The sequence below is a fragment of the Prionailurus viverrinus genome, chromosome A1 (assembly GCF_022837055.1).
Source record: "Prionailurus viverrinus isolate Anna chromosome A1, UM_Priviv_1.0, whole genome shotgun sequence".
Lineage (NCBI taxonomy): Eukaryota > Metazoa > Chordata > Mammalia > Carnivora > Felidae > Prionailurus > Prionailurus viverrinus.
Window position 1 is genome coordinate 239965426 of NC_062561.1, and position 15161 is coordinate 239980586.

The window sequence follows — 15161 nt, forward strand, 5'->3', positions numbered from 1 at the left end:
TATTACTTGGGGCCCGTGGGGGGTGGTACTGATTGGAGGGGGAATGGAAGAATCCTCTGTGGTGGAGACAGGATTCTGACTCGTGATACAGGCCTGTTTTGTGCAGACATATGCATCTGTCAAAAATGACTACATGTGCAATCAAAAATTGTGCATTTGACTCAAAACAAAACCGGACACGTAAATATTTGACTGTACTTAGTTATATACACACCGAGATATTTAAGAATCCAGTGTGTGCATGTCAACTTCCTTTGAAACACATCAAGATTTACAATAAACTGATAGGTGGGATAAAGAGATGGAAATACACGTGATAGACCAAATACAGAAAAATACCCTAGGCAGTGAGTGCTCATTATACAACTCTTTCTATTTTTTATGTTTGAAAATTTTTATAATAAAACGTTAGGAATATAAACAAAAGTTTTCATATTAATAAAATAAAGGGGAAAATTATGTAATCAAGCCAACAGATGCAGAAAAATAAAACTCAATACTAGTTCATGTTTCAAACGCCTAGCAAACTAGGAATACAAAGAGAGCACTTCATTAATTAAAGAGCACCTTACACATACACACACACACACACACACACACACACACACACACACACTACAGCAGCTAACGTCAGCCTTAATGGTGAAATATTGAACAGTTTCCCCCTGAGGTCAGGAACAGACAAGAATGTGCTCTCACTACTTCCATTAAAAAATTGCTCTATGGGCCCTATCCAGAACAATAAAAGAAAGCACAAATTTAAATTAAAAAATACATATATAAATGTAAAGTTGGAATGCAGCAAAATTGACATCGCTCACATGTTTATGTACATAAAAAAATCTAAAACAGTCTACAATATCAGAATTAAATTTGCAAGACCACTGGATACAAGGCCAACATAGAAAATTCAATTAGGAATATTTCTATATGCTACCAACAAAATCACTGGAAAATGAAATTAAAACAATACCAATAGCATCAAAATATACGGCATATGTGCAAAACCTATTCATTTAAAACGAAACACTGCTGAGAGGCATTAAAGATGACCTAAATAAATGGAATCATATAACACAGTTACAGACCGCAAAATGAAAAAAAAGTTAAGATGTTAATTTTTCCCTATATTTCTCTATATACTGAATGGAATTTCCGTCAGAATCCAACAAATTCTTTTGTAGAAACCGACAAACTGATTCTATACTTTATGTGGAAATGCGAAACATCTGGAAAATCATGGCCATCTTAAAGAAAATGAACAAAGTTGGAGGTCTTGAGCTACTCGATTCGGAGACTTCCTACAAAGCTACAATAGTTAATTCAGGTACTGGCAGGAAGATGGGTATGTAGTCCAATGGGACACAGAGAGAATGCAGGGATAAGAGCTGTTTGTAACATTCGCTTATCGTCCAGTTAACATTTGTAGGCTCTGTAGTGATGCCACCTGTCTCCTTCCCGGTGGTATCCCTGTTTCTCCCAGTCAGTCCTGGCCCTTGCTCTTCTCACAATTATCTCAGTGGGTTGACAGCCTATTGACCCATGAATTGAGTAATAAATTGATAAAAGTTAGCAATGCGTTTGCTGGGCACCCAAAGATTCCAAAAGAGAAACTGAGGGTCCTGTCTTGACTGGTAATCACTCTTCTCGGTGGACTCACGACATACTAATTTTCAGGTGTCATGAAACAGATACATGTCAAAAGGACTCATTATAAAGATACAAGGCTGGGGGACACGGTGGTAGGCAGGGGAGGAAAGCCGCCTACACCTGGTGACAGGATGTCCAGCCTCCCAGCGGGGTGAGGGTGGAGGCCGTCAGGACAGGTTGAGGACCCATCCATATCATCCGTGAAGCACACACTCGAAAGCTGTAGCAACACAGCTCACAGCGGCACGAGGCCGTGGTCTCAGCTCATCTGCCACGGGCATCTCTTGACTTGGAGGCGGGGTGGGCCCAGGTTTCTCAGGGCTTGAAACTTACACATTTTGGGCCCCTCTTCAAGATGAAGCACTGAAAACTATGAACGGAACATTAGGGACTGCCTTGGAAGGGGCCGTGAGAGTGGGGGTCCTGAAGCTTGAACCAGACTGGAACCAGACTGGCTTCCTGGCAAATCCACGTGAGGGGGAGCCAGGCGGCCCCTCTCCCTCATTGCTACTGCACACACAGGCATGCACACGCACCCAGCCACGCCGCATGGGAGTGAATAAGGTCGGCCTCCCTGCCTCCACGGTAGAGCCGCGGTCATATTCTAGCATTTGGGCACATCCACACCCTTCTCGAAGCCTGAGGAAAATACACATGCCAGGTTCTAACATCTTCCAGACGCCCGAACCATTGAGGCCAGCAGTTCTGCTCACCTACGCTGCCCACACTGGGGGCCTTGCAAGCTGGGTTAGGGCTTCTCTACAGGTTGGTAGAAAGTGGACCAGAAAAGGGAATCGGAAGAAAGAAGACAGCCGAGGAGCAGTGGGAAGGCTGACCGGTTTTCCTCAAGTCCTTCCATGCGTCGTCACCCAGGGACCGGAGGGCTGGCCTCACGTGCGTCTCAGGGAGCCACGGCCTGGCCACCCCAGTCCCCGAGGCCGCTAGGCTTTGCAGTGTTGATGCAGTGAGTGTTTAGATCCCCAAACTGGATGGATCCCCAGGTTAGGACAACACATCCTACATCTTGCAGAGAAAATGGCCTCCTGGCTTTGCTCTGAGAGAAGTTTCCGTGGAGGGACGGACGGAGAGAACGCAGAGCTCACAGACGAGCCAGGGGCCCCCAGGGGCTGACACGCTTCCCTCACTGAGCCTGTGGGTCCGTGGCTTCACAGGTCAGCCCAGATGCAGGGGCACCGCCTGGGCCGTGGGGGTGCGGGCTTGGTCCCCGGGCTTCGGGGACCTGAGACCGAGTGACCAGTGACCCCAGGAGATGGAGGTCAAGGCCCAAACCTTGCAGAGCCATGTTCTGCTCTCTTGGCCAGTATCTCTTCGTGAGGCTGCAGACACTCCCTCTAAGGGGCAGACTCCACGCACTGGGCTGCGGGCACGCAGCCACAGGGGGTAAGGGGCCCTTGGGGGACCGGTGTCACTTTCATGGGCCACCCTGGGTCCCCTCAAGGGAGGTTAAACACAGGTACAGTAAACCACATTGGAGGTGTGTGGGGAAAATCACTGCCCCCCCAACAAAACGTTGTGATTCAGGGGCTGCACGGCGTAGCCCCACGTGTCACCTGCAGAACCAGAGGGGACACAGGTCTCCAGGCTCTCAGGGTGCCCCCCGGAAGCCGTGCCGCTAAAAGCTTCCTGCGTGGCACCCGGCCGCTTGTCTGTGGTCTAGCTCGCCTGGGCTCCTAGGAGGAACGTCACCTCTCTGCTTGCGGCTGGGGTGATGGAGCAGAAGAGTGGCTGGTGGGTTATTTATGAGACGCGGGCTGCACGGCAAGGCCATCTAAGAGAATGCGGTCACCCAGGCAGGCTCCCCGGAGAGCGGGCCAGGCCCGGAAACGGGGCTCGCTGCTGCCGGCTGCCGGGCTCTGCCCTCGTCCGTCCTGAGCCGTCAGAGAGCTGTGGTCCAGGGAGAAAGGAAAGCCCTCGGGGCTGAACGTGCAGTGTGGGGTCCGGTAACACACCTGCTGAACCGGCCCGGCCCCAGCCCCGGGGGCCACCAGCCCTGTGACACCCCCACCCTGACGCCGAACAGCAGCTCTGGGCCCTGGAGCACTAGTTCAGACTAGACGTGGGCCGCGACGTGCCAGCTGGGCCTCTTCCACCGAGGCCTCCTCGCCCCGTCACCTTGAGTGCTATGAAAGTGCCCTCTCGCGCCCTTGGCGACCACAGGCCCCACGGCCACCCTCCACCGCTCCGCTGCCAGCTTGGGGACGCACGCAACGCTCTCTTCCCACGGACGCTGCTCCCTTCCGGAGGCTGAGCCCTTGTCCTCTTCCCAATGGGCAGTTGGATGACCCCTGGAGACCACAGGGGGCCACCGCCCAAGGCTGGCCCACCGCTGCGGGCCGCCCAGCCCCGGGGCCTTGCTGCTCACCACCTGCCCACCCTGCCGTCTCCGGCCTCTCCGTCCATCGACTGCTCCCCCCTCAACCAGAGGCTGAGCTGTGCAGGCCACGGGCAGACACAGGTGAGGCTCAGGGGCAGCCCGCAGGCCGCGTGGACGTGGGGTGACACGGTGTGATGGCCGTGGCGTCGTGGGGCCATGATGGGGAAAGCAGGTTACTTCACTGAATCGCTTATTGCTAGTTCTGCACCAGACTTGCACACAACACCACACGCCTGCGCTCACGCGCACACACATGCACACACGCACACACGTGCAGGTAGTCAGAGGCGGGAAGGCCCGCACGTTTGCTACAACATTCTATTTCTGGAAGCCCACATCGCTTCTTATTTGACATTCTCTTAATCTTAGTCATTTGTATGCAGTGCTTAAGGAAAACAGAATGTTTAGGATGTGAAATGTCACAGCCAAGAGCCTGCTGCAACGGAGCCTGTCACAAGAGGCCCTGGAACCATCCAGAATTTAAAAGAGGCATTGCTAATTACGTCTGGCAGTTTAACCTTCCCGTGGAGTGCCCAGGGTAACCCCCAAGAAACACTGCGGCAAAACCACGTCCTCCAGTGGGCGGCTGCGTATGGCTTCCTCCAGCTCTTCAGAGACGCACAAAATCAACGGAAAACGCCTTTGCAGATGGCCCAAAAACAGAGCAAACAGTGAAGTGAAAGATTGGGGCAGAACGGGTCTGTCCCTGGGCGCTTTCCTGAGAATTCTGTGAAGCTGTGAGTGGAGCCAGAGCCAGGAGACTTGTCTCTTGCCTTTGCACCTGGGCGTGAACGGGCCAGGTAATGACCCGCAGACGCCGGCCTCCTGTCCCTGCCGCGGCTGCTCCCCTCAAGCCCCCTGCTTTGCCCCCTCGGTTTCGCCAGGTTTTAAGAGATGGTGATAAATGGGTCGAAGCAGTCCTGGGCGCCACCGTGATCTCCCCTGGCCGGTCACAAGACGCCGCGGGCACCAGCCACACTGTGGCAGTAACACACATTGGCTCAGCCTGGTTTTCCTGGACGTTACCCTGAGAGTTCGTTTTTAAGCTCTCCGACGAGGGACACCGGGAAGAGAGAGCGTCCTTGTTTGATCTAACGCTCTTAGAGAAAGTGTGATCTAACAAGCTGGGTCTGACTGTGAGTCAGGATTCAGACAAATGGGAAAACAAGTCAGGCGGGGTCTGATCTCAAGCGGAGACACGAAGAACCGCGGCCAAGACGGTCGTTCGAGTCAGAGCAGCGGACTGTGAGCTGCAGACCGCGATGAAAACACCTGGAAAGCGCGCACCTGTGCTGAGCCGCGGACGGCTCGTGTTTCCCGCTTCTCTCCGTCGGCTTTGGTGATTCGTGCCTGGCTGTGCATTTGTCCTTTTCACCGAAGCGGCTTAATTTATTGTCGTAATTTCCCACAGTGTGTCCTTATCGATTTAATTTATGAAACATTGTGGCGGTGCCCCCTCTTGTGTTCCTGAGATGGGTAACTTGTGTTCTCCACCTCTTTGCCTGATCAGTTTACCCGAGCCTTATCATTTCATTGACCTTTCCAAAGAACAACTTTTACGGCCATTAATTTTCTCTGGCTGTGTTATTGATTTCTGATTTTACCTTTATTATTTCTTTCTTCTACTTACTTCCAGTTCAATTTACCTTTCCTTTACTGAGTCTTTAGGTGGAAGCTCGGCATTGATTCGAATCTTTTCTTTTTTCCTAATATAGGTATTTAAGGTTATAAATTTCCATCTAAGCACTGCTTTCTTGCAGACCATGAACCGCTCATTATCACTCATACAAAATGTTTTTCATGCCCTTTGTGAGTTCTTCATTGAAACAATGGTTATTTAGAAACACATCACTTAATTCTCAACTGTTTGGGGATTCTCTGATGCCTGTTTGTTCTTGATTTCTAACTTCAGTATTTTGCGGTCAGAGGACACACACTGTGTGATTTCAATCCATTTAAGTGTGTTGGGACCTGTCGCCAGGTGTCCGTGTCCCCTCCTCCACGGAGCGTGCCTGTGGACGGGGCAGGGCTGAGGTCTGTCGTCTTAGCTCTGGAGTGCCAGGCAGACAATACCGCGGGCCAAACATGCACCTGCCACGGGGCGCTGCTGACCCCGCCACAGCGAGAATGGCGGGACCTTCACCTGCAATTCTCTATTTGTCTAGTCTCCTTTTGTCTCCATGAGTTCACAGCTTATGTCGCTATGTGCTCAATTTAGTTAAATTCAGCCATTATTTATTCAAATATTTCTGCCCTTCCTCTTTTCCTGGTATTCTAATTACACACATACCAGGCTTCTTGATGTTAACCCACAAGTCAACAAGGAGCGGCTCTTTTCTTAGCCCTGGTTTTCTTCTTTCCTTGCTTCAGTCTGGGGACTTTCTGTTCGTCGGGTCAAGCTCACTTTCCGTCTGCAATTTCCACGTTGGGGTTTCGCTGGGATTCTGAAGTTTCTAGACCGGCATCTCCGAGCAGTTCTGGGAACCCCTGCCCCTCACACATTCCCTCTGCTCCAACCCCTCTGAGCCCTGCTTGAGAAGCTTTGATTAAATACATCTCTCATTTCCTCAGTCACGCAATGAAACTTACCCACTCTGTATTTCCCTTTTTTATCTCTCCGCTCGGGGCGTATTTGGGGCCTATTTTGTAATTTACTAGTTCTCTCTTTCGCTGTGTTAATTTTATATTAAACCCATCTATTGGGTTTTTTATATACATCAGTTTTTTAACTATATCATTTCTAAAAGTTCTACTTAATTCTTGTACAAATTAGTTATGCCACTTTTTTTTTTCAACGTTTATTTATTTTTGGGACAGAGAGAGACAGAGCATGAACGGGGGTGGGGCAGAGAGAGAGGGAGACACAGAATCGGAAACAGGCTCCAGGCTCCGAGCCATCAGCCCAGAGCCCGACGCGGGGTTCGAACTCACGGACCGCGAGATCGTGACCTGAGCTGAAGTCGGACGCTTAACCGACTGCGCCACCCAGGCGCCCCTAGTTATGCCACTTTAAAAATTTTTCCTGATCCCTGCAAACATTTCCAACCCTGTTCTTAACTTGTTATTTTATGATCCATGGTCAATGATTCCAATTTCTGAGTCCTTTATGGACCTTCTTCTATGGACTTTGGCTGAACAGAGATGTGTGTCTCAAGGTTGATGAGACTGTATGACTGTGGGATCGAGGAAGGACATTTTCCCCTGGTCAGTTCAGAAGAACTCCATTAGAAAGAAGGGAGAGTCCTAGGGCACCTGGGTGGCTCAGTCGGTTGAGCATCTGACTTCGGCTAAGCTCATGATCTCACAGTTTGTGGGTTCGAGGCCCATGTCTGCCTCTGTGCTGACAGCTCAGACTCTGGAGCCTGCTTCGGACTCTGTGTCTCCCTCTGTCTCTGCCCCTCCTCTGCTCACTCTGTCTCTCTCTGTCTCTCTCTCAAGAATAAATAAAACATTTTAAAAAGTTAAAAAAAAAAAAAAGAAGAATGAGTCCTGACTCTACTTTTAGGGTCTAAAATGACAATATCAATAGTCGTTAATGTTTATGCTGCACTTTTAAATGTCTACAACCACTTAAAATTGTTAATGTCCACAAAATCTCCCCGTGAGTTAGATTCTACTCTTTCTTGGACAAAGACACCAAGATCTGGGTAAGATGACGTCTTGCTAGATTCCTGCAGGGAAAGTGACAGAGAGCGGGGAGAGAGCAGGAAACTCAGATGCGGTTGTGACACAGGAAAGCCAGGTGTCAGCAGCAGCAGAGAGCTGAGCCGGCGACGACCCAGGGAACAGGTGTGGCCGCACCGGATCCGGCTGGGCCTGAGCCCCGTCCCGGCCCCGAGAGTTCGACCTCAACACTCAACACTCAGCTACCGTCAACCTCAAATTACAGTGTGCCGCGGCGTTTGAATGATACAAAAATACATCTTCGAAACACAAAATACTGTTTTCTGATCTCAATTTTTTTAATGCTTACAATTTGAGGAACTCCTACCTAAGCTTCTTTTTATCTCCTACTTCAATGTGAAACAAATGGAAATAGGTTTTCCGTGGGAGCCTCTATACGACAAATGCCAAACCTCAAATCTCTCTCTGGAAAACAAACCTCACGATCTCTATCATGGCATAGTCTCCCCTCCACGCTTGACAACACCACCCCGTCTTCACGGCTGGCCGCACACATCACCCTCTCAGCGATAAGACCCCCCCGCCCCCGGCCCTGCAGAGTCCCCGTCCCCCTGAGCAGCCAGGCATTCCGCGCCTGCCTGCCTGAGTCACTCAACAGATGGCACCGGGACGCCTTCCCCGGACACCGCGGTGACCGTCACTTCCCTGCTGGACTATTAGCACCTGGAGGGTGAATTCACATTCCTTTTTAGATGTTCTGCAGGATTTCTACGGCTACTCCCTTGTGAAGAAAGCAGATTTCAGATACAAACTAGCTCTTACTGAGCGTGGAGTGTGTGACAGGCCCTGGGCGACAAGCTTTGCGTATGTTATCTCAGCAAACCCTCACAACGCCGAAAGAGGTGGCATTTCAGGCTCAGAACTCACCTCACGTAATGTCCTCCAGGCCAAGGAGAGCTAGGATTTTAATCCTGGTGAGCACGACCCCTAGCGCTAGGTCCCGATGACCCAGCGTGTGGTTTTAAAACAACACGTTTCCATGACGGTGAATGAACTAAGGAAAGTTATACTATTTCTCAGCAATAGGTCACGGTTCATCACTCGCCACCACCAGCGTGGGGCGTCCTTCCAACCCCCAGGGGGACCCAACCATACTTTCTAGGATCAGCGCCTTCTTAGAAAACAAAGCCCAATACATAACCATAAACAAGAAGAGGTCATCGGTCCCTCGGAGGCGCAGTCACAGGCCAGGCCCTCACCTGGAGGCTCACCCTTGAGCAGCAGCACAGTGGTGAGCGGGTGCAACACGGCGGCTCCTGCGGGCTCTTGGGGGGCAGTGAGCCGCCCGCCCGCTGGGTGACGGCACGTGGGGGGCTTGGAATCAGCCTGGTGGGAGTATTTACACCACAGCATTCAGCAAAAACGACCAGTCACACTTCTTCTCCCCAAAGTCCAATTGCTGGAGATTTACAGGCACGCTACCGGGGTAGACTAAGAAAAATACAGTGCTCATTTGGGTGATCTTCTTCATAAATTGGGGAAAAAGATAACCAGAGGGAACATATTTGACAAGAGCTGAGAAATGGATAGGGCACCTGGGAGGCTCAGTCAGTTCAGCGTCTGACTCTTGATCCCAGCTCAGGTCTTGATTCCAGGGTCATGAGTCCAAGCCCCACGTTGGGCTCTGTGCTGGATGTGAAGCCTACTTTAAAAAAAACGGGGCGCCTGGGTGGCTCAGTCGGTTAGGCCTCCGACTTCGGCTCAGCTCATGATCTCGTGGTTTGTGGGTTCGAGCCCCAGGTCAGGCTCTGTGCTGACAGCTCAGAGCCTGGCGCCTGTTTCGGATTCTGTGTCTCCCTCTCCCTCTGCCCCTCCCCTGCTCGTGCTCTGTCTCTCTCTCTCTCTCTCTTTCTCTCTGTCTCTCTCAAAAATAAACATTAAAAATTTTTTTTAAGTTGATAAACGGAAGAGCGAGAAGAGTAAGCCTCCTAGAAAGCAGAGCTTCAACTCTCAATGGCAAGAACACGCCCTCGGTCCTAGACACCTGTCAACGCTTCAACGCTGGGATCCACACGGCTCCAGCAGGGCCACCCGAACCACCGACCTGGGACACGCGGGGCTGCCCCTGGGACAAGGAAGGCTGGGTGATACACGTGAACTGACACCAGCAGCCTGTCGAGCTTTCGCTTTAAGAGAGGCTGGATGAACGGGATTCTCTGGCCGCCCTACCTTTTTCCAGCTTGCTGCTGGCTCCGGGAAACAGAAATTTCCTCCAGTTCGACCCGCGAGGCATCAGAGCCTGTCTGGGCAGTCGCTGGAGCTTTGGGGGCCGGTGCCAAAGGCTGTGCCTGGTACTTCAAGCATGAAATCAGGAAAATCTTCTAGCTCGGGTCCGTGACATTATTGGTCAACACTATAGAAGAATTCAAAGCCTCTGTATCTTTTCTAACCACACGGCCCACGCTTGGGCGGTTCATTGAATAATATGGCGACGAAATGCCTTAGCCTCTATCTCTCCGCACCAAACACAGAGCGCTCTCTTGGCGCTGGGACAAGGCTGCTGCAGAGCCAAATCTCACCCGAGAGGGGGAGCCCCAAAGTGCTGCAGGAGAGCCCGTGTCTACCCCACGCGCGCCCAGGTACCGGCCCCCTTTGCCCATCTGCTCTCCGTCTCTCGGGGATCAGAGAGGCCTATTCACCGCAGGAACCCTTATCGTTACCACCCGGCTCATCACTCTAGTCCCAGAGGGAACACACTCGGGTAGGATGAAGTCGGGCTCTGGTTCCCGACTGGGGAGGAACGTGCTTTGTTCTCCAACAGTTGGGCAACAGAGGTGTTGTTTGGAAGAGAGCGCCCCAGCACAGCACAGGAAGGCTCTCCGGACGGAGCGTCTCTTCCTCACGAACAAACGACGTGAACCCTCGCTCCTCCCGAGGGGGGCGACGTCACGATTAACTACGCAAGTGACACCGGGTTTGGAAATACGGCAAAGTATGTCACGAACGTTTCAACTGCCACCCAGTCGAGCCTTCATCGTCTCTAAGCAGATTCACCATCACGTGCAGGGCCCCCTTCCGTACAAATAAGCCCCCGGGGGGCGGACTAGAAGCACCGGGTGCCAGGCTGGTGGGAGGGCGGGGACAGCGCCTGCGTGGGGGCCGCGCACGTAGGTGAGCAGTTGCGCTCAGTATTATTTATCGTCTGCGTCCCTTTCCTTCAGGAACAGCACGACAAAAGGACTCCGGTTGTCCTCATTCCCGTCTCCCACTTCCTCTCGCGCTCTGAGCCCGCGGTGAGCCCTCCTTCGGGCTGTTAGACACCACCCGAGATAACGCGACGTCAAGGTGGGCACCTACCTACGTTCTTACCTGGTGAGCTTGCCACGTGACTCTGTGTGCTGGGTCAAAGCCATCTCCGTTTCGAGATCGACGGAAGCAGACTGAGGATTTGCACAGGCTGTCCGCTTCCCCGCCACGTGCACCTGTCCCCGGTGAGCCTGCGTGTTCCAGCCTCCGGCCACGCCGACTCTGCTCGCTCAAGGTGAAGGCAGACACCTGGGGTTTGAGGGGAGGGAAAGGGAGCCCCGCTCATCACTTTCTCAGGCTGAGACCGTCTCACGGCCAAAGCCTCCGTAGGACTCAATCCTTACCCTTAAACCTGAAGGCCGAGAGAGGGCCGAGGCACAGAGGCTCCCGCGTGGATGGGGGAGGGGAGCCGTGCATTACCTAAGACGTGCAGAGGTCACCCCCAAAGACCCCTCCGTGAGGGCGACCGCCCTAAGTGTGTGTGACTTATTTCCCTCAGTGCAAACCTGGAACAGCTTCCCGGGAAACGCGACATACCTTCGGGTACATCTTGCTCAGGATTACTGTTTACGGTACGCACACCCACTCTTCTGCTAAAAGGAGAAATCTCCGTGCTGTTGCAGGAGCTCCAGGCCTCAGGAGGGACCGGCAGAGTCACGTCCCGGGTGTGAGGCCAGCGCCCCGAGCGGGCTTCCCCTTTCTTCTACAAAGTCTCTTCTAACTGTTCACCCATGCTTCCACAGAACTCCACGTCAAAAATAACAAAAACTTTAAATACAATGTGGCATTCCAGATTAGATGCTGGAGCCAAAAACGGGGGAAAAAAGATATTCTGGAAAAACTGGTAAGATCAGAACAAAGAGGAAATCAGTTAGCGGATGTCCCAAGGCCGGTTCCCCAGTGGTGGTAAGTGTGTACGGGGCCCTGAGAGGAGAGGCATGAGAAGTCTGTTCTTTTTCAAAGTTTTCTGTATATCGAAGACTATTCCAAAATAAAAGTTCACTTTAAAAAAAGGCAACCTAACCCGAAAGGTCAACGTGATTACTTTATTACTTATTTCCATAAAGGATTACGACATCAACAGGGTACTTCCCCTGAACAGATGGCTGTGTAAGTCGTCTGGCTTCACTAAGCTTTGTACGAATTTATTTAATACAATTAATTATAATATAGAGCATCTTTTAAATAAATTCACACAAAACCAACTTCTCAGCTAATTGGCTACCTGAACACAGGAACCTAATCACCACCATGTACTAATTGAAAATACAGTATTAAATACACACACACACACACACACACACACACACACACGTTAAAATCCAACAAGTAAAACAACCAGGAAATGGTCCTCAGGAAATTTGCTAAGTATGTTGACCCAGATTTAAGGAAGTTACTAACACCTTCCAGAATGTTCCTCCTTGAAAAGCCAGCATATGTTGGCTAGATCCTTAGGACATATCCCATCCGTGAGGACAAGACCCATGGACAGGTGACGGGGCGTAATTCACCAGGCCGGCACACGGGAAAGCAGCTGAGCACAGAGGGCCAGGCGGGGACAGGATGCACAGGACAGGGGTTCTGACGTGGCGGGAGAGGGCAGCTCCAGAAAGGGAGGGGGGAACAGGTGCACCGCTTCCCTGGTTGGCCAGGAGAGCTGGCCTTCGCTCACCTGCAGAACGCTGTTCACCTGCAGAATGTGCCCGTGGCCTCAGCTCCCATGCACACTTGTTGGGCCGCACGAGGATCATCCAGCCTGAGCGCAGACAGTCCTCCTCAAGAGGGGCCACGGGAAAAGAGACACTGTCCTGCACTGTGTCCCAAAGGTAGCAATGAAGAAACTAGTGTGTGCTGGGGCGGGGCAGGCACCGTTCACAATAATACACATGTGTCTATGACGGGATCCTGCAATGTGACGATCCAGACACAGAACTCAAGATGCAGAATCAGAACATGTTTTTGGAAAAGAACCCCGTAAGAATCAGAGTCCCTTTCAGGCGGCTTCCACTCTTTGCTTACACATTTTGAGAAAACAAACTGCAAAACAGATAGATGCCCAGGGCCCTCCTTCAGGACGGGGCCCCCATGTCAGGGGCAACAGGAGGGACAGAGTCAGGCAGCCTCGGGCCACCGTAGTTTTTTCAAACTGCAGGAAAACAGGAGACGGAATTCTGTGAAGTGAGGTGTGCTGGGCGTGCCTCCTTCCAAAAGTTTAGGAAAATCAGTTTTACACAAAACATAAGCAGCAGAGGATCAAGGTGAAATCAGTATGAGAATACCGAGTCATCACATGACAAAGGACACAGAACACAACAGCGTCCCTAGAGATGGTGAAGACACGCGTGAAGACGTGCCCACACCACAAATATAAACTGTGACCTCCCGACTCCAAAACCAAGTAGATGCCACAGATGAATGTTACGCCACGTGGGGACGAGAGCGCTCAAAATCAGACAACTCAGAAATGAGCTCATATTGCCGAGGACGTAAGAAATAAGGGAAAACATCCCAGAAGCGAGGAATGAGCTAAAATACAAGGAACACAAAAACGAATAAAATAATGACAAGACAATTCACGTTGGAAGAGGGAGCGTTTTCATAATAAAAATAGGCGAGGAGATGGAGAGAAACTGAAAGAAATACGAAAGAGGAATAAGGAAGGCAAAGACAACCCCACACGGGACAGCAGGTGCCAAAAACCGAGCAAGGGGAGGGCTGGGGGTCGTTGGCCACAGAGCCGGGCCCTCCAGGCCTACGCTGACTACGCCCTGGAGACCCAGGGATCCTTGCGGGGGCTACGGTTAGCCAAACTGCCTTGCGTATTTGGAAGTTGCCAAGAGTCCTCTCCACAGACACACACACACACACACACACACACACACACACACACAGTGGCTATGTGGGCGGGTGGATGGTAGGCAACCTTACTATGGTCACCAGTTTGCAATACTGTCATCTGTGACTTGCTTAATGTTACTTGTCAACCACGGCCCAATAAATTCGGGCAGGGAGAGGGCACCAAATGCAAAGAATACTGCGTCCAACAAAGATTTCCCCAAATACCTTTTTTAAAGATTGGAAACATCACACAGCAACCACCTGGCTACGGCCTTCGGCAGGGCTCCCCCAACGACGCCCTCCCTCCCCTGGGCCACCCTCAGCTTCTTAGCTGAAGCTCTGACCGTCCAGCCACCCCAGGCCCCTCCAGATGGGCAGTGTCTCCCCTACAGTGGCCGTGGCTCCTGTCTTCTTGGGCAGATGGCTGTCCTGTCACCAGCCCGCAGGGTCCACAGTCCAGCCCGCAGGGCTTTGACCTGAGAGGCAGCTGTAGGACACACACTGCCCAGCGGACACCTGCCAAGGACTGCGTCGCTCACAGGGACCCGCAATCCCCTGCGGGGAGCAAAGGGCTGTGAGCCCCACCCTGCTTCCCCGGGACTGACCCTGACCCCTGAGCCCCGGGGAACCCCCCCCCACCTGACCCCCCCCCACCACGACCCCACGTCCCCACGTCCCCAGGACTGACCCTGACCCCTGACTCCAGGCGGACGCCCTGGACCGCAGGTCCGTTCTCCCCGCACGCGCTCTCTGACCTCACGCTCCCCCACCCTGGGGTCCCGTCTCTGCTGGAAACGACACCCCCAAAGTGGGGCTGCGCGGGTGGCCCGGTTCCAAGGGCAACGGCGACACCGCTGGGCTGACTCGAGGAGCGCACCCGGGGGGACAGGGGCGGCACGGGGGCGGAACTGTGCGGGGAGGAGGAGCCCGCGGAGGCTCAGGGTGGGGGGTGGGGGGGTGGGAGGGGTCGGCGCAGGGCCACTGCGCAGCCGCGGAAGGGCTGTGCGGGGCGGGGCGGAGAGGTCGCGGGGGAGGGGCGGAAAGGTCGCAGGGGAGGGGCGGGGGTCTCCGAAGGTCTTAAGGAAGGTGAGGGCGCGGGGAGGGGAAGGGCCCTTCTCCGCCCCTCCCGGGGTCTGGGCAGCTGCTCCGGGATTCCTCCTTCCTCCGGGTCACCCGCTGCGCCCCTTCCCACCCCCTACTCTGTCCTGGAAAGGCCGGGAGCTGGCTCCCTTCTAGGAGGTGGCTCAGCAAGGCCTGACCTGGGGGCGCGGGGTCAGTGCCTGGCTGAGCAGAAGCCCCTCCAGCCCAGCCCAGCCCCGCCCCTTCCAAAGGCTCCGGGCACAAGGCA

The 15161-nt window shown here is 52.8% G+C and overlaps 1 protein-coding gene across 7 annotated transcripts in view; it reads right to left on the reverse strand.

Moving 5' to 3' along the window:
• The window catches only part of LOC125146793 (uncharacterized), a 37227-nt gene extending 22483 nt beyond the window's left edge, over positions 1–14744 (reverse strand). For 2 of the 7 annotated variants that reach the window (XR_007144898.1, XR_007144899.1), the window contains exons 1-3: positions 14502–14744; positions 12648–12880; positions 11039–11224 (exon numbers count right to left, since the gene is read on the reverse strand). Coding sequence is in view for 3 of the 7 variants with exons in the window: in XM_047823641.1 (XP_047679597.1) it covers positions 11039–11224; positions 11513–11524 (198 nt within the window). In the remaining 4 variants the exon portion in view is untranslated. Of the gene's footprint in view, positions 1–11038; positions 11225–11512; positions 11711–12647; positions 12881–14501 lie in introns of those variants that run through there. The other 5 variants (XM_047823649.1, XM_047823656.1, XR_007144900.1 and 2 more) reach the window with 4 other exon arrangements.
• Between the last annotated feature and the right edge of the window lie 417 nt (positions 14745–15161).